The sequence below is a fragment of the Leguminivora glycinivorella genome, chromosome 12 (genome assembly GCF_023078275.1).
Source record: "Leguminivora glycinivorella isolate SPB_JAAS2020 chromosome 12, LegGlyc_1.1, whole genome shotgun sequence".
NCBI lineage: Eukaryota > Metazoa > Arthropoda > Insecta > Lepidoptera > Tortricidae > Leguminivora > Leguminivora glycinivorella.
Genome location: NC_062982.1, coordinates 13320499 through 13340070, shown reverse-complemented (window position 1 = coordinate 13340070; position 19572 = coordinate 13320499). Strand labels below are relative to the sequence as shown.

The 19572-nt window shown below is 34.7% G+C and overlaps 2 protein-coding genes across 2 annotated transcripts in view; one reads left to right on the top strand and one right to left on the bottom strand.

Moving 5' to 3' along the window:
• LOC125231568 (3-phosphoinositide-dependent protein kinase 1) overlaps window positions 1-19572 on the top strand; it is a 131531-nt gene that overhangs the window by 8316 nt on the left and 103643 nt on the right. The window lies entirely within an intron of this gene.
• On the bottom strand, window positions 15061-19121 carry LOC125231567. Its single transcript, XM_048137023.1, has 3 exons — window positions 16936-19121; window positions 16543-16648; window positions 15061-15463 (listed from the first exon to the last, which is right to left on the bottom strand). Exons 1-2 carry the CDS (start codon window positions 19100-19102, stop codon window positions 16557-16559), a joined length of 2259 nt encoding a protein of 752 aa, XP_047992980.1. The 5' UTR covers window positions 19103-19121; the 3' UTR covers window positions 15061-15463; window positions 16543-16556.

The window sequence follows — 19572 nt, the reverse complement described above, 5'->3', positions numbered from 1 at the left end:
AAATTTTTGATGGGCTCTAGCGTCTTTAAAAATAAGAATATCAAAAAAATCAAAACGGTCCGACACAAATAAAAAAATAAAATCTGTGTTGAAAAAATCATTGCTCTATCTTCAAAAACCAGGGAGGAAATAGTTGAGAGCGTTTGTATGGAGCATTGACCCCTCCTGTATCGTCTTAAGGCTTGTATCAAGTGGTATCGCGCACGCTTTAACTACATAACTATGTAATAACAGAGTGAGTGAGAGAAAGAAATACATCGAAACACTACTACCAGTAAGTGTAGATTTATAGAATTTACCACATTCTATTACATGCCATATCGAGGCGGGTGAAAGTAAACATAAAAACGAACTACATTATATGTCTGTGGTAAAAAACTCGGTCGGGTCGGCCGCTTCTAAAAACGCGATGTAAACACGGTGATTCACTCTGTTTGTGCAGCTGACTTTCCTCCCCGTTACTTGCGTGCATTCCTTTGCGTAACGCATGTGAAACATTCATGAATACACCTCCTGTCCTGACTGATGAATGATCCATCTCTTTCAAGTAAATAACTTCTTGTATCGTAGTGTATTTTGTAACCAAACACTTAGAGATGTAATATGCTTATTTTTGACTGTCGATACGTTCACTGTTACATAGATGACCTGCACCGATAGCATGGTCGCGGGATAAACGATAAAACATCGGGCCGTCCCTATCGCACTTACAAATAGTGCGATAGGGATGGCCTGATGTTTTATCATTTATAGCGCGGCCATGCTTTCCTGTCTGGATGTGTAATATTGAAATTATTCGAACAATAATTAACGATCTACATATCTGTGCCCCTTAGGGCACCAACGAAAATGGAGCCTATTCCACCATTTTATATGGAATTTGACAGATGACAGCCCACTAACCCTGAGTTAAGTGGTTGGTGCAAGTGGGCCTTAATCTTATTTAACTTTTTTAATTTGCAACATTCGCTCCGAAACTTATTACTTATTAGCAACATATTATTAATCTGTGCCGAAACCATAATAAAATAAAAATCAATCTTTACCTTTTAATTTATTACCTATTTATTTATCCCATAAGAAATTTAGTAATACACCTTCGTCTGGCATCGTCACGAATGTCCGATGTAACCTTGCCAGTCTAATGCTCTCTCTTAATTTGTTATTTAGAAATTACACTGCAGCAAACAATAATAAAGACTGTTTGACATTGTAATAAATTCAAGATAAATGACTTCTATGAAAATAAAGTTACAACAAAGTTGAAATTACGTAGCGCGGTGTAGCAATTGTTAACAGTTGTTTGGGGGTAACCTTCAGTGGCTACCTACATAATGGTGTTTACAAACACTGTAACGAGTGGATTGTGAAATTACTGTCGTGTCACGATGATAAATCTGATGACACCAAAACTGTTCACAGATTCAATTTGAATTGTTAAATATAGTATAAGCACTGTTATTTCCTTATTTATTATACAGGGTTTAACCAGTGGTATTACCGTTTCTCGTGTTGTTTGCCTATGCCATTATTTTTAAAAGCTCGGGAAGTTATCCTTAAACTGTTTGTTTGTTGTTTATTTTAGACACATACCTATAGCATGCATACATACTTAGGATTGCGAACGTATCTATATTTATCGTACGCGCAGGGTTATGTAAACCCTGGCTGAGATGGGTTAGGGAAAACCTCTGTATTGATTAGATTTTTATCTAGTAGTAATTACGACAGTTTCAATGGACTTTTTTTTATTTTAGATATGGAAATAAGAAATTGTATTGTTTCCATATCTAAGGATCTATGAAATCGTGCTACTGAATGAAACAATAAAGAAACAGAATTTCGCAATAAGCGAAATTTCCAAAGCCTTTCCCCCTTTCCCCATTAAGACGTCACGTTTCATTTTGCCGTACAAACAACAGAAACGAGGTAAAGGTAACTACGAAGTGAAACTCCGAGAGCTCGCGGTGACGACCGCGCGCGGAATGCGAGCGCGTTGCGCAACGTGTTTTGACGGCGCGCAGTTGCTTCACCACGTTATACAAACAACGCGCCTATTCCATCACCTCCGCTGCACTGCTGCACTACTTTAATGTTGTGAAATATGTTTTGGTTTTATTAATCAGGGCGCTATCCTAGTTTCGTGAAAATATTAATAATTAAACTACATAGATGTTGAAGTATCGATCATCATTGTACGAATCAAAAAGCTTACTTTTTTGGTTATGGAATTGTGAATTGATGGCTTTGGCCACAAGGTTATGGTCTCTTTTTAGGGTTCCGTAGTCAACTAGGAACCCTTATAGTTTCGCCATGTTTGTCTGTCTGTCCGTCCGTCCGTCCGTCCGTCCGTCCGCGGATAATCTCAGTAACCGTTAGCACTAGAAAGCTAAAATTTGGTACCAATATATATATCAATCACGCCAACAAAGTGCAAAAGTAAAAAATAGAAAATAATGTTTTATTAGGGTACCCCCCCTACATGTAAAGTGGGGCTGATATTTTTTTTCATTCCAACCCCAACGTGTGATATATTGTTGGATAGGTATTAAAAAATAAATAAGGGTTTGCTAAGATCGTTTTTTGATAATATTAATATTTTCGGAAATAATCGCTCCTAAAGGAAAAAAAAGTGCGTCCCCCCCTCTAACTTTTGAACCATATGTTTGAAAAATATGAAAAAAATCACAAAAGTAGAACATTATAAATACTTTCTAGGAAAATTGTTTTGAACTTGATAGATTCAGTAGTTTTTGAGAAAAATACGGAAAACTACGGAACCCTACACTGAGCGTGGCTCGACACGCTCTTGGCCGGTTTTTTGATAATAATCCTAGTTTCAGAAATAATAGCTCCTAAAGGAATAAAAGTGCGTCCCACCCCCTCTAACTTTTGAACCATATGCTTAAAAAATATGAAAAAATCACAAAAGTAGAACTTTATAAAGACTTTCTAGGAAAATTGTTTTGAACTTGATAGGTTCAGTAGTTTTGAGAAAAATACGGAAAACTACGGAACCCTACACTGAGCGTGGCCCGACACGCTCTTGGCCGGTTTTATAGAAATCAGGAAAAGGAAACAAAAACCTTATCAAAATCATTTTCGTTTAATAATGGGGTTAGTCCGCCTGACATGAATTGCTTCGTTGCACATACAACGTGCAACGTACCTAATACCTAACCAATTAAAATCGCAGCGTAATCGGTTCTGTTTGTTTACATTTGAACACGAATGAAACGCTTGTTTTAGTTAAACTTTTTATTGACGCTTTCGATTTTGAATGAATTGCTGGATATTCATAATTGGCTTGATCTCCGCGGCTTGGCGGCAGCTGTGTTCTAATTAACAACAGAAGGTAGGCTGACCTTTCATCTGAGACTTAATTTTAGTTCCGCAAGAGTATACGCTACACGACACGGTCAATCGTCAACACACGAGCAAAGACAGCCGGCTCAACTATAAACAGTTAGGAAGTAGCAATCTGCTTATAATAACTTTCTGGTCGTACTTATTTTAGATAGGTTGTTTACAGTATTAGCAGATTATTAAACACCTTTACTAAGCAATATTACATGGGCACCTGTCTTGGTGTCGACCTATTAGGTCTTGTGAATTTCCGTTTGAACTGAAATAAAGGAAATTTGTCCACAATGCAATATTGTGCAAACAATATTACATGGGCACCTGTCTTGGTGTCGACACTGTCGACCTATTAGGTCTTGTGAATTTCCGATTGAACTGAAATAAAGGAAATTTGTCCACAATGCAATATTGTGCAAACAATATTACATGGGCACCTGTCTTGGTGTCGACCTATTAGGTCTTGTGAATTTCCGATTGAACTGAAATAAAGGAAATTTGTCCACAATGCAATATTGTGCAAACAATATTACATGGGCACCTGTCTTGGTGTCGACCTATTAGGTCTTGTGAATTTCCGATGGAACTGAAATAAAAGAAATTTGTCCACAATGCAATATTGTGCAAACAATATTACATGGGCACCTGTCTTGGTGTCGACCTATTAGGTCTTGTGAATTTCCGATTGAACTGAAATAAAGGAAATTTGTCCACAATGCAATATTGTGCAAACAATATTACATGGGCACCTGTCTTGGTGTCGACCTATTAGGTCTTGTGAATTTCCGATTGAACTGAAATAAAGGAAATTTGTCCACAATGCAATATTGTGCAAACACTTAGCTGATGGAAGAAAGCGATATGAATGATATGATAGGAACAGTGTAGAATTTGAATTAGATTTGGCTTGATGAGAATGATCATCTACTACTCAGTAGATGACTTAAAATATAAAAACAATCGGCAAGAAAACCTTTTTCAAACACAATAATAAAACACGAACAAATAAATACGATTATTTTTATCTCACCTAAAAAAATATCTGAAGGTAAACAAACTGTTTTGATTAAATCACCTGTGGACATCAGGGAATCTTTATTGATTGAATTCCGTTGCAGCAAAACCTTTTGACGTTTCCTTAGGATTCACCTTTGAGTCCTTTGACTTAGAGCTTTGGTTGTTTAGTTGACAGTAAGTTTTTTTATCAATGCACTTTGTTTTCACTAATCCAGGTCACGGCACCGATTGTAATAACAATACCCGCGTGATGGTAAGCAGTCACCATACCTTATGGAATCCTGCAATGCATTGATGTGCGTTGCCGGCATTATAAAATATTATACTCCTTTTCTGAATAATCCCAATGTCCCCTCAAATAACCCTTAGCAGTAGTTGCGAGAAAGTTATATTCAGTTATAATAATAGGCCAAGAAGATTTCCATATATCAATACCTGAAAGAGTCGCCTTATTTTCACTTGTATTTATTAGGACGGTCATGTTGCGCAATGCCGTGTAAATGTGACCATGGAGGAGATCTGTTCTAATATCCACGTAATTGTTTCCTTACTCGACTAAGGGCAACTTATTGCGTTGTATTCCAACTGGCATTGAACTGACGTTAATGCCGTAGATGCGTAATTTTATTTTAATGCATATGTCTTCGTAGTTTGTTAACAGACTTTTATGATGAAGCGATCATCATATATAATATCTCTGCTTTGCCTAAAAGTTGACTGGTAGAGAATGCTGTCTGGCATTAATTCCGCCTTTTGTACTATAAGTTTTTCTTTCTTTGTGTACAATAAAGATTAAATAAATAAATAAATAAAATATACATCATTCCCCGCGTTTGAACCCCTGGATAACATTATGAAAAATGTTTTACTATATATATTTATTGTACCTTTACCTCTTAGCTTTAGCGTTTCGTTTGAAATAAAAATGTGACTTCGATTTTTTTGGTCCTAATTACCGCCTTAGTAGACTAGTCAATTCATTAGGCCAGTATTTAATCTATTACAAATATCAATGTTGCAACGCCAATCGAAATATGTCATGAGCGTTGGTTTGGTAAGGCGCGTTAGTGGGTCGGCTACCAACTGGCGAACTATTCAGATCCGGCTGCTGCAAGTACGGTAGGGTTACCAAACACAAAAGTCCTAATATTTTTTGACCAGATTCTCCTTTAAGTAATAATCAAAAACATTATCACAGAGTTCATATATCATGAAAACACTTGCGAATGCAGAGTAAGCAAACGACCATCTTAAATGAACCAATCAAACGTTATTTTAAAAATTGTTTATTCGTGATTAAACAACAAATAAGAAAAAAGTACAGGTAAATAAAAATGTACGGCGAATGATGATGGGACAAGGAACAACAAAAGATACCTAATCTAATTTATTTCTAATAAATTTGTTAAATTTCTTATATGTAGATGCAATTGTTACTGAAAGATTCATCCTTTTTGAGAAGTCGCAGTAAAAAGTTTCTAAAGTTTTCAGCAATTACATCGGCCGCGGTCGTAACCTAAGACAAGTTTAGTAAATTCTGGTCAGCCGTAACATGAAACGAAATCCTTGTCAGATAAAATCATGACGCCTGGTAACCCTAAGTTTGCGTGGACAAGCCGTCAGCCTTGCCACGGGCGGTGTTTTTGCAAAACAAACGGTTACGACATCACACCGGCTATAGCCTGCCTTATTCTCATCGAGCCGAGAGAATAAATTGCAATAAAAACGACTCATGCAATTTTCTCTTCCTTCACCGGCAAGGTGAGCACTTCACGGTTGTTTATTTACACCAGAATAGACAGTTTTTGCGCGAAGACTTATCTTCGTTTTCACTTTCTATTCTACATACAATATGCTGTGAAATACTTACGAATCTTACGATGCAAGATCACAGTGCGGTATACTGAATTGTTTATAAAGAAATATCGTCATTAAATTGGTTGTTGTTTATGTCGCGTAATTTGAGGTTATAGGGTTATTCCCACTTAAAATTTTAGGCATCATTTTGACGATATATTTATAGCTTATATCATCTTACTTGATGCTAGTGCGTGAATCCAAACAGTAAAATATCTATGTGAAATAGTAGGTTTCCCGTTTTAGCCAACACTGGGGACAACGGAAAATACATAGGTAACAACAACATACATATTTGTGCTGTGCTACTGAAATGAAGTTGTTTAAGACAACTTTTTGATTTTCTTTCGCAATTCACCTTTTAATCAACAACAAAAATAAATCGTCTAAATAAATGTTATCAGTTTCCGTGTATTCGTTCTATGATGCTTACTTTATAAGTTATAACACTTAGACGTAGTTATGTGCATCAAACGTAATTTACAGATGCCGATCTAGTATTGCCAATCACGTCAGAGCCATATAACTGGATTACTGGACTAGAATGAACACGGCAAGGACGTCAGACGTCCAACGATAAATCTACTCATGCATTGACCTGCATTACGCTAGGTCTCCGTATCAAACATATAAATAGCAGAAATAACTATATTCCGTGTCTTCACCCTCAACATAATATTTGGTAAGGTAAGATATTTACAGAAACTTAACATGCATGTCTACCATTATTAGTTTTAATTAATGGCAACCTTATACTTCTAATAACGAATAGTTCTCTCGCTTAGGATCTTCCAGTAACGCAATTTGCATTGCCTTTGTTTCAAGCTAGCTTTAGAATCTTTTCACCTGAGATTTTATTCAAATTGCCCACTGAGTGTTCGTGAGTCCAACGCTTAGTATCAATACAAGTTCGTGGATCGGTTAAGCATAAGTTCTTATGGATGTCGAGTTCATAAAGCACTGGTTGTCCTAGGACCGGCTGTGCACAGGTAGGGAAATATTTACCCGGAGAGGTAGTTTCACGTCGAGTGCAGCGTTGGCGCCGCCTCGGTCTCACTGCTAAGTGGGCTAAGGTCGCAGGCGTGCATTTTTCATTAAAGCTACTTAACTTAGGCACAAAACAAATGGCATGAATTGCTTCAAGTTTCTCACGATTTGTCTACTAACGTCGAAATTTGGCTATTTCTCGGAAAGTGTGAATTAGATTTGTCAGCAGCCATGAAGGAAAATGCGAAAATTACGTTATCTAAATCGATAAATCAAACCGGTAGTTTTGTAACAAGTTGCTTTTGACGGCAATTACTTGCAAAATATTGTAACATATACCCAAATTATGATAATGACAATAACAACATGAATCTGGCAATGCAACGTAATATCAGTATTATCTTTGATAATGCCTATTGCCTGTACAATGCGGAACTGGTATGACTTGCAGTTCTGCAGACGGCCTTCGGCGCTGGCGCTGGCTCGAGGCCAGGGGTCCCCCCCCCCCCCTATCTACCTCCTGGTAGATCTAAATGCGCTTTCAGTAAGATGCGGCTGCGCCCTGCATTCAGGTCAGGCATGCCAGCAACTTGTCTGATTGAGCGTTGATAAAACTTTCCGCTGCATTTGTATTTGGATGGGCTTTCCTGGATCGTTTCTCGTATTGTATATGTTAGTAATTACAATAATGTGTGTATTTTATTTAAATTACTTAAGAAAAAAACACCTGGTAATAATCCAGAAAGATTCATCTTCGGCCCAATTTTTAAATTTAAGTATATATCTTTTAAACAATACTAATATCTACGAGAAAAAAAGTCTCAAAATTGTATAAAAAAATCACCTACCCGTTTTGCTGTATTAATGTAAACATGTAATAATATAATAACATCCCAATTCTAACGCAACACTTTAAATGGGATTACCTTTTATGTTGTTAAAATAAAGGTTTTACCAGTTTTATCACAAAAATCGATGCGATGACTACCGTATAACCCATAAAAGTGGATCAGTAGAACAAGTAGAGGCTAGCCTGGCTGGGTGAGGGGCTGGATCAATCGCAGCGCCGTGCAGGGCCGCTGCGCGGTGCATGAATCACCTACCCGTATTTTGGGCCCGCCCGCAGACGCCGAATGTAGGTCACCCGTTCGCAATGGTTTGTTTGGGTCCCCCAAATTAGAGTGTGATAATAATACGACAACCTTTGCTTGCTGCGTCGCTGCGCCACGCTCAACGTCCAAGCTATTTCTGTCGACGTTTTAAAACGCATTATGACTTGTACCTGTCCTCAGTTTGATATATACTATTTTTAGTTGTTTAATTCGGAATAAATACTAGTCTGTGCAATGTATTTTACATTTATATTTACAATTTTAAGGTCATGGTTAGGTTAATTTTGTAAGGTCATGAAGGCTATAATTAGCCTTTTATGAAATGGAACACCTAAATGTTTTAAACTACTTCGTTAATCTTAGCCTCAATAGGCATTTAATTTGTCAGGCGTCTACTTGTTCTTCTCACGATTAGGTTATCATAAGTATTGAATAACTATCAAGCATCGAAGAACGTAAACAACGAAACAATGCCTCTGCAAATAGGTTACTTGAAGTGTTTGAATTTATTCAATCAATGAATGCAGTGCAGGGTGCACTCGAGAGGTTCCGTGGCAAATAGGTCATTCGTTTACTTCTAAGCAATTAAATCGGCCTCTTCAGCGCGTTATCTGATATAAACCAACTACCAAGTAGTAGTTAAATAGTAACTAGTGTAATCAGTGGCCATTACCCGAATTTTGATAAATGGGGATTCATTCATTAATGAAAATTGCTGGTTGTTTTATTGTGTTCAAAGTTATAATTGACTCTGTTTTCTATTACTCAATGGTTTTCTACGCACAGCCACGCACCTACGGCCTGCCCACAACAAACAATATTTTAGTACAGTACCGGTTAAGTAATCAAATACTTAAGTTTATTATGAAATATTGTCTTCGGTTACCGCGATAGTTACTCATGAAATAAAACTATGGAAACGGATTAAATCGCGTATAATGAATTTAAAATACATCCCGACGTTTCGAACTCTTTACAGCGTTCGTGGTCAACGGGTGACTGAGGAAAAATTAAAATGTGCAAAAGCTACCCACATACAAGAAATATTAACGAACCATGACCACAAATAATATAGATTTCTAAGGCAGGTTCACACACTATTAATAAAGCTAGTTATACAATATAAAAAAAAATTACCATTACTATGTTAAAAAATAATTAACCAATTAATCTACACAAAATTGACAAAGAACAAACTGCAAATGTCCAACACCATACAACACAAATGCGCGACGAAGGCTGTGAGGCATTTGTGTTGTATTGGTCCAAGAGCTGGCAGGATTTTGGAGTAGGTCCTTGAGGCAACCTGGAAAGGTGCTCAGATGCTTCTCTGATCATAGCCAACATCAGGTCTGCAAGTCTGGCAGCTGGGGAGCGGGGCTTTATCGAGCTATGAATTTTTAAAGATTTAATTTTTTGAGGCCCAAAAAAGGTGTTTGAGGCAACCTGGAATTATTAAAAAGTGAAAATAGAGTTCCTCAGAAGTCGCATAGTATTTATGCCAGATCATTTGGCCGGGTCCTTCACCGTGCCAGAACGGTACAAAGTGGTAAAAAAAAAAATTCCAAAAAAGGTTCTTGAGGCAGTCTGTCATTTTTACCAGTGAAAGATGAGGGTCTAAATAGCCATGGAAAAATAATGCCATGACATGAGGTGGGGTCCGTACCCCGCCATTCGATCTTGAAAGTCAATTTTTTAGTTTTTCGTAAATAACTCGTAAACCGTGGCCCACAGCAAAAAAAAATGTTAAACAGAAAATATCTGCATAAAATTTCCTACAAGAAAGGTTATGTACGTTTTTTCGATAGGATCAATATATTAACGGATAATTTAGTAAGAAAGTTTTTTTTATCGATTACATGCTCCGTTTTTCGTCAATACCTCGTAAACGGTGGCCCACAGCAAAAAAATATGTTAAACAGAAAATATCTACATAAAATTTCCTACAAGAAAGGTTATGTACGTTTTTTCGATAGGATCAATATATTAACGGATAATTTAGTAAGAAAGTTTTTTTTATCGATTACATGATCCGTTTTTCGTCAATACCTCGTAAACGGTGGCCCACAGCAAAAAATTATGTTAAACAGAAAATATCTACATAAAATTTCCTATAAGAAAGGTTATATAACTTTTTTCGCTAGGATCAATTTTTTAGTTGGAAAGTATTTTTAAATACATTTCATGGGCAGTTTTTTGTTAATAACTCGAAATCGGTGGCTCACAGCCAAAAATAATGTTATACAGAATTAATCTACATAATATTTCCCACAAGAAAGGTTCTATAACATTTTTCGCTAGAATCAATATTTTAGTTGGAAAGTATTTTTAAATAGATTACATGGGCCGTTTTTTGTTAATAACTCGAAATCGGTGGCTCACAGCCAAAACTAATGTACACAAAATTAATCTACATAATATTTCCTACAAGAAGGGTTCTATAACATTTTTCGCTAGAACCAATATTTTAGTTGTAAATTATTTTTAAATAGATTTCATGGGTCGTTTTTTGTTAATAACTCGAAATCGGTGGCTCACATCCAAAAATAATGTTACACAGAATTAATCTTCATAATATTTCCTACAAGAAAGGTTCTATAATATTTTTCGCTAGGATCAATATTTTAGTTGGGAAGTATTTTTAAATAGATTTCATGGGCCGTTTTTTGTAAATACCTCGTAAAAGGTGGCCTACAGCTAATAAAATGTTCACGAGAAAAAAATCTACATAAGATTTCCTACAAGAAAGGTTCTATACGTTTTTTCGCTAGAATCAATATTTTAGTTGGAAAGTATTTTTAAATGGGCCGCTTTTTGTTGATAACTCAAAAACGGTGGCTCACAGCAAAAAATAATGGTATACAGATTGTCCAAGAGCTGGCAGGATTTTGGAGTAGGTCCTTGAGGCAACCTGGAAAGGTGCTCAGATGCTTCTCTGATCATAACCAACATCAGGTCTGCAAGTCTGGCAGCTGGGGAGCGGGGCTTTATCGAGCTATGAATTTTTAAATATTTAATTTTTTGGGGCCCAAAAAAGGTGTTTGAGGCAACCTGGAATTATTAAAAAGTGAAAGTAGAGTTCCTCAGAAGTCGCATAGTATTTATGCCAGATCATTTGGCCGGGTCCTTCACCGTGCCAGAACGGCGCAAAGTGGTAAAAAAAAATTACAAAAAAGGTTCCTGAGGCAGTCTGTCATTTTTACCAGTGAAAGATGAGGGTCTAAGTACCCATGAAAAAATAATGCCATGACATGAGGTGGGGTCCGTACCCTGCCATTCGATCCTGAAAGTCAATTTTTTAGTTTTTCGTAAATAACTCGTAAACCGTGACCCACAGCAAAAAAAAATGTTAAACAGAAAATATCTACATGAAATTTCCTACAAGAAAGGTTATGTACGTTTTTTCGATAGGATCAATATATTAATGGATAATTCAGTAAGAAAGCTTTTTTCATCGATTACATGCTCCGTTTTTCGTCAATACCTCGTAAACGGTGGCCCACAGCAAAAAAATATGTTAAACAGAAAATATCTACATAAAATTTTCTATAAGAAAGGTCATATAAGTTTTTTCGCTAGGATCAATTTTTTAGTTGGAAAGTATTTCTAAATAGATAACATGGGGCTTTTTTTTTGATAACTCATAAACGGTGGTTCACAGCCAAAAATAATGTTTCACAGAATTAATCTACACAATATTTCCTACAAGAAAGGTTATATAAGATTTTTCGCTAGAATGAATATTTTAGTTGGAAAGTATTTTCAAATAGATTACATGGGCCCTTTTTTGTTAATAACTCGAAATCGGTGGCTCACAGCCAAAAATAATGTTATGAAGAATTAATCTTAATAATATTTCCTACAAGAAAGGTTCTATAAAATTTTTCGCTGGGATCAATATTTTAGTTGGAAAGTATTTTTAAATAGATTTCATGTCACAGTTTCGTTTTCTTTCAACCCCTTATTTGCCAAGAGTGGCACTGAAGCTGTAGTAGTTTCATGTGTTCTGCCTACCCTTTTATGGGATACAGGCGTGATTGTATGTATGTATGTATTTCATGGGCCATTTTTTGTAAATACCTCGTAAACGGTGGAACACAGCTAAATAAAATGTTCACGAGAAAAAATCTATATAAAATTTCTTACAAGAATGGTTCTATACGTTTTTTCGCTGGGATCAATATTTTAGTTGGAAAGTATTTTTAAATAGATTACATGGACCGCTTTTTGTTGATAACTCAAAAACGGTGGCTCACAGCCAAAAATAATGTTATACAGAATTAATCTACACAATATTTCCTATAAGAAAGGCTCTATACGTTTTTTCGCTGGGGTCAATATTTTAGTTGGAAAGTATTTTTAAATAGATTACATGGGCCGCTTTTTATTGATAACTCAAAATCGGTGGCTCACAGCCAAAAATAATGTTATACAGATTTAATCTACATAATATTTCCTACTAGAAGGGTTCTATAAGACTTTTCGCTAGGATCAATATTTTAGTTGGAAATTATTTTTAAATAGATTTCATAGGCCGTTTTTGTAAATACCTCGTAAACAGTGGTCCACAGCTAAATAAAATGTTCACGAGAAAAAAAATTCATAAAATTTCCTATAAGAAAGGTTCTATACGTTTTTTCGCTAGGATCAATATTTTAGTTGGAAAGTATTTTTAAATAGATTACATGGGCCGCTTTTTGTTGATAACTGAAAAACGGTGGCTCACAGCCAAAAATAATGTTATACAGAATTAATCTAAATAATATTTCGTACAAGAAAGTTTCTATAAGATTTATGATCTATGATCAATATTTTAGTTGGAAAGTATTTTTAAATAGATTTCATGGGCCGTTTTTTGTAAATACCTCGTAAACGGTGGCCCACAGCTAAATAAATATTCACGAGAAAAAATTACATAGAATTTCCTACAAGAAAGGTTCTATACGTTTTTTCGCTAGGATCAATATTTTCTTTGGAAAGTATCTTTAAATAGACATGGGCCGCTTTTTGTAAATAATTCGAAAACGGTGGCTCATAACCAGAAATAATCTATATAATATTTCCTACAAGAAAGGTTATGTAAGATTTTTCGCTAGGATCAATATTTTAGTAGGAAAGTATTTTCAAATAGATTACATGAGCCGTTTTTTGCAAATAACTCGAAAACAGTGGTCCACAGCTAAATCAATCTTTAACGGGAATAACAAACATACAATTTTCTACAATAAAAGTCATGTAGCTACGTTTTTTCGCTATGATCAATATTTTAATATTGATAATTTAGTAGGCAAGATTTTTAAAATCGATTATATGGTCCGTTTTCATAGTTTTTCGGAAATAACTCGTAAACGGTGGCCCACAGGTAAAATGTGAGTGTGCACGTGAAAACGTTCCACTTTTAATTTTAGAACAAAACGGTACTTAATCGCGTAAACACTTACATTTATATTACGTTCCACTTTGTCGATTGCTATAAAGCCACTTTGTCAGTTTATTCATAAAAGATACAAGTAAATTTCGCCTTAATGGTAACCGACAAAGTGGGACGTTTTACTAAAAACACGCACAAATAATCTAAAATTAATCACAAGCTACAAGAAAGTTTATGTATGTTTCTTCGCTAGGATCTATAACGCCAACAAAGTGCAAAAATAAAAAATTGAAAAAAATGTTTTATTAGGGTACTTCCCCTACATGTAAAGTGAGGGCTGATATTTTTTTTCATTCCAACCCCAACGTGTGATATACTGTTGGATAGTTATTTAAAAATGATTAAGGGTTTACTAAGATTGTTTTTTGATAATGTTAATATTTTCGGAAATAATCGCTCCTAAAGGAAAGAAGTGCGCCCGCCCCCCTTTAACTTTTGAACCATATGTTTACAAAATATGAAAAAAATCACAAAAGTAGAACTTTATAAAGACTTTCTAGGAAAATTGTTTTGAACTTGATAGGTGCAGTAGTTTTTGAGAAAAATACGGAAAACTACGGAACCCTACACTGAGCGTAGCCCGACACGCTCTTATACGGTTCTTAAATATTTTTGTTTTTTTTTAAATGACTCATTTTAAACGGTATCTAAAAGAAAAGCATGTTTTTAGGCCGGCCGGCTTAGGTACACAGCCTGCCGTATCAAATTAAATTGAGAAATATATTCTGAAAAAAAAAAAAAAAAAAAAAAACAGAATGTGTGGAAAACAGCCAAATTGCTAAAAAACATCCAAAAAATGGTCTCAATCTTTCATTTTTACAAGTAAAAGAAAAGACAGAACATGAACAATTATACTTGAATATCAGGTTAGGGGAAAGTCCCTACCTGATATTCAAGCATGCCAAAAATGGCTTTCATAATTACCTGGCAAGGATCCATCTCTTTAATTTTTCGCAAAAAACTCGTAAATGATGCCCTGTAGCAAAACTTTATCTGTTGCATAAAACGATGTACATTAAATTTTCCCTCTTTTCCATAAGAAGGGTTAAGTACGTTTTATAATTAGGATCAATATTTTAGAATTTCTTTTTAAATCTATCAAATATTAATTATTATGGTCCGTATTTATATCTTCTTCCTAATTAGTTCATCAACGGTGGCAAAAGCAAAATACGAATTCTTTAACGTAAATAAAGTCTACAAATAGTTGTGAGCGAGAAATAAAACAGACACCAGTAACATTTTTTTTTTTTATTATAAGTTATCGATTAATTTATTCTAATAGGAACACTAAACTTAACTTGCAGTGCTGTATAGGATGTAGTATGGTGTAAGAATTAGCCACAAAACTTATATTATGACAGCCTATCTTTAAGGTATATTGATTTTAAGGTCTTCACGTTTTATGAACACAATAAAAAACGATTTTTTTTATCTTAACATTACATGCGCTTATACTTAACAATATAGTTGACTTTCGTATTTATTAACTGGGATTAAGATTTAATTTTTTTTTAATATTTAGCATGCATCAATTAATGTAAGACGGTTAATTATAAATAATTAAATAATCTAGGTATTTCGAATCAAGGCGCTCGACGCAGCGGCTGTGGACTCTGTGGAGCAGCGGGGCCGGGGCGCAGGGCGAGGAGTGATGCGATGACCTTGACGTGAACGTGCCCGAGTTGTCTCTCGATACCTGACGTCAATAAAAGGATGGAATTCATAAATCGAAAACATACTAACATATTTGTTTACAGAATCTAAATATAAATACCTTTATTGGAAATAAATACCTGGAATATTAGTGGTAACAGACAAATGCATTTTTTTATTAAAGGAAAAATGGTAAAATTCACACCCCCGGCATGACTCGAACCTGCAACCTACGGCTTTGCCGGAGAATGAATTTATTGATTTTCTTCTAATTAAAAAAATATGTAGAAAGTCTCGCTCGCAAACGTTCCTACAGGATAAAAAGATAAAAAAAAAATGTATGTAGTAAGTAATTAAATAAAATACTAAAATAATTAAGTACTTATTAACAAAAAACGCGTGGATGGATAGTGAATACTGGAATATTGAAAGGTATAAGAAAACTTAGAAAAGAACAAAAAAAAACCATAAAAACAAAAGCCATTAGGCATCAATTTTATAACGAAAAAGAACCTACATAAGATCCTATTATAAAAAAACATAAATGTGAAATGAGAGCCAAGTTATAATATACACTGTGTAACATGAGGAAACCGAATAATTTAACAGCGTATTCCTCATCATATTAGATGAGAAAAATGTCATATAATTTTTTCTGGATTTCGCCTACATTCAGAGCTATAAGTATTTAAAAAAATTAGAACTACTTACTTATTATTTCTCAGAACAAAACGCTGTTTTGATGGCGATGATGCCGTTATCGGACATAATTTAACTATCCTCGTTGATAGATATCAAAAAGTAACTAATGACTCACTGCAAAAATGTATTTTTTTAGAAATTTATTTTTTTATTTTATTTGAAGTGCCAATTTGCGAATAACATTTACTTTTAATATGAAAATACATCCACAAAAAATCAAAAAGAAAATACACAAAAAATTTCGTATTGGCAAAATTTGTTTGACGTCATTTAACATTTTATCTTTATTATGCCCTCAGAAATGCGTCGTTAAAATCTTTAGCTTTCCTCATGTTACAGTTACACCGTGTATTATATACTCTTAGTAAAAAGGGTAGTATAGTAGTCTATATAATAAAAAAAGTACTCAAGGATACCTACAGTTCAGTTTGACCTTATTCATCATCAGAATAATGTAATTCTTCTGAAGACTCGTCATCAGAGGAAGTGGTCGTAGCAGAATATTCTTCAGATTCTTCAACATTATCTGTAAATTTAATTTAATGTTAATATACATTAGAAATGGGTATGGGTGGGTATGGGGATTGTACGGGGCAAGTCTTATCAAACTCACTAAATAGTCAGCCAAATTATTAGGCTATAATTAATATAATATATAAATTATTATACCCAAGTGACTTCGCCAAATATTTAAAATGATGGCACCTAAATCTTAACCCTTAGCTTAGGATGTAGCAGGTGTTTATTTATAAGAATAATATTAAAAAAGTACATACTAATTAAATTACAAAATAATTACATTTATTTGCTTACCTAAAAGAACACGTTCTGTACTTTGTTGAGTATGTTCATGTATGATGGCATCTAAAACTAGCTGCGGCATACAGTCCCCATCAAACCAATGGAATTTAAGTCCATCTTCATTCTGAATCCAACCATTTCGATTTGGTGTTAGCGATGTAGGAAATCGCAAATATGCGTTCCTCCAAATGCTTGTAATGTATTGAGTTCTAAGCAAATGTTGTTCTAATTCAGCTTTGCATGGCGGCAAAGTAGATGGATCACATGATTTAATTTTTTTCTTGAACGGCTCACATTTCTTTTGAGATCTGTAGGTTGCACAAAACTTTAAAAAGCGCGCAGCATTTATATCTGATGAGTTTTTGTAGCCGTAAATTTCGCAAACAAATGTTTCCAATATTTGAAAAACATTATCACGCAACCCGGTTCTGTGAGCATCTCCGATATCCGCCAAAGCTTTTTGGTAGGTATTATTTTTCATTAAAATGTTGAATGGTCTGACTTTGCCTTTTTGAAAAAAAGATGGATTGTAATCGCATCCTGTAATTGCGTGGAAGCCAGGTAAACTTTTGCATAAAGATAATCCTAATTTTGTGTGTAGCTTTGTAATATTAATACACCTTTTTGAATTTCCGGTACCGAGTTCCATAAAAATCTCCAGATCATCGCTTTGAAGATGATCTATGTTGCCAAGCATGATTATTAAAACGTCTGTATCAGAGGTTTTAAGCAAAACGTTTGTTTTTCCATATGTCTCCAGCTTACACACATGGTGGACTATTTTTGTATCAGCTTCTTCGTGATTGTCACAGGCCATATTCTCATCGATTGTCATCTCTATTGAACCATTGTTTGCAATATAAGAATAACACGAATCATAATTCAACTTGATTAAGGAATTACCAATGATAGGTATTATTTCAGGTGTAGCCCAATGCTCGATTAAGAACTTAACGAAACTCTGTTTAAATTTGATGTTATTTAATTCTTTCATGAAGTCAGTAGGCCGAGTTTGACTCGGACCAGTTATATTAAATTCAATAGTTCTTTGTTCATTTCTTCGCACACGCTCATAATCTTTAATGGATGGAGAGAAATACTCATCAAAAATAATGTCTACACGTGGAGCTTTGAACGATGTCAAGATACGCAAAATTTTTTGGGAAATACCACCAAATGTTGCAGGTATGTCGTGTATTATATGTAGTAAGAAAAAACCATCGACGATAACTACATCTAAGGTTTTTGGTGTTTCAGTACAGTCATAAAGTTTTTCTAAACATTTAACAATCGCCGATTTGTCAGTTTTATGTACACTTCCATCTAAATGGCACATGGACATCGGAAGAGGAGTGATTGGATAGCACAACATCTTTTCCATGTCAATTTTGTGGTCTAAAGATAAACCCAGCATTCTACCAAACAAATCACGTTGCATTTTAATTTCTTGTACTTTATGGCCACTCTTCACAGTTTTATTAGAGATTTCAGTGGAAAAATTCATAATTTTAACTTTGGGAATCGCTTTTTCGAACCTTTCAGAAGAATTAGTGCATTCTGATATAAATTGCTCGCGTAACTTTGCTCCATTTGCTTCTATATTCAATAAATAATCTTGTACAGCTTGTGAAGCCGCCTTCCCACTGGAAATATTGAACAGTTGTTGTTGGTCGATGTTTGTTTCAAACGGATTTACGAATTTTGTAAAAGCGTTTATAAATAGTTGTAAGTGACTTGAGTCTCTTCGGATGCTGGATTTCTCTAAATCTGCAGTAACGTCTTGATGTTTTCGTAACCCAGTCATCTCGTAGGTATGAGATATTATAGTTGATCTTATCTCATGACTTTTGCACCAACGTTGACGAGCCGAAATAGAATTCGTAAAATGGATAACACCCGTCAATCTTCGTCCAGCATCTGCGTTGATTGTTTGCTCCAAAGTCAAATCAATAGGCTGCCTAGAAAAAGACTTATCCGTTCTTTGGATACCAAAATTACCTCTTTCCATATTCTCATATATTTGTGGGTGTGTTTCTTTGAGTTTTAGTAAGTTATCATGATATCTGAGTAGCCATCGAGCATAATTTGGTTGATTCACCACAAAGAAAATATTATTAATTTTTGGTAAGATGTATCTAAACATCAAAAAGTCTCCAGTCCGTATACTTCGACTAAGCATTTGATAATAATTCACAAGATTTATATAAATCATATAAAACTGTGCAGTTTTTCCATGAGCTCCATTCAAGCAAGCATCTTTATATGCACTGTATGCTGAAATTAATTCAAAAGTATCACTATTTTTTAATAAATCATCGTATGATAATTTTCCGTCATTGAAATTCATCAGCTCTATTTCAAAATTTTCATGTATCGTAATTTTTTCATTTTCCAAGAATGATCGAAAATGTAAAACTTCCAATCCAAGTGCCATTAAAGGGTGTAATCGCTTACATCTGTTAAAGTGCTTTCCAGAAATAAAAGATTCAACTGATCCATTTGCAATTATTTCACTTTCTACCGCAACATTCATGAGACCACAATTAACTATAAATTTACCGATAGCTTTGAAGTAGGCTAGCATTATGTGAAAGGACCCCAAATGAATAAATATGTTATCAAATAATGGCCTCTCGCTTGACTGAATTT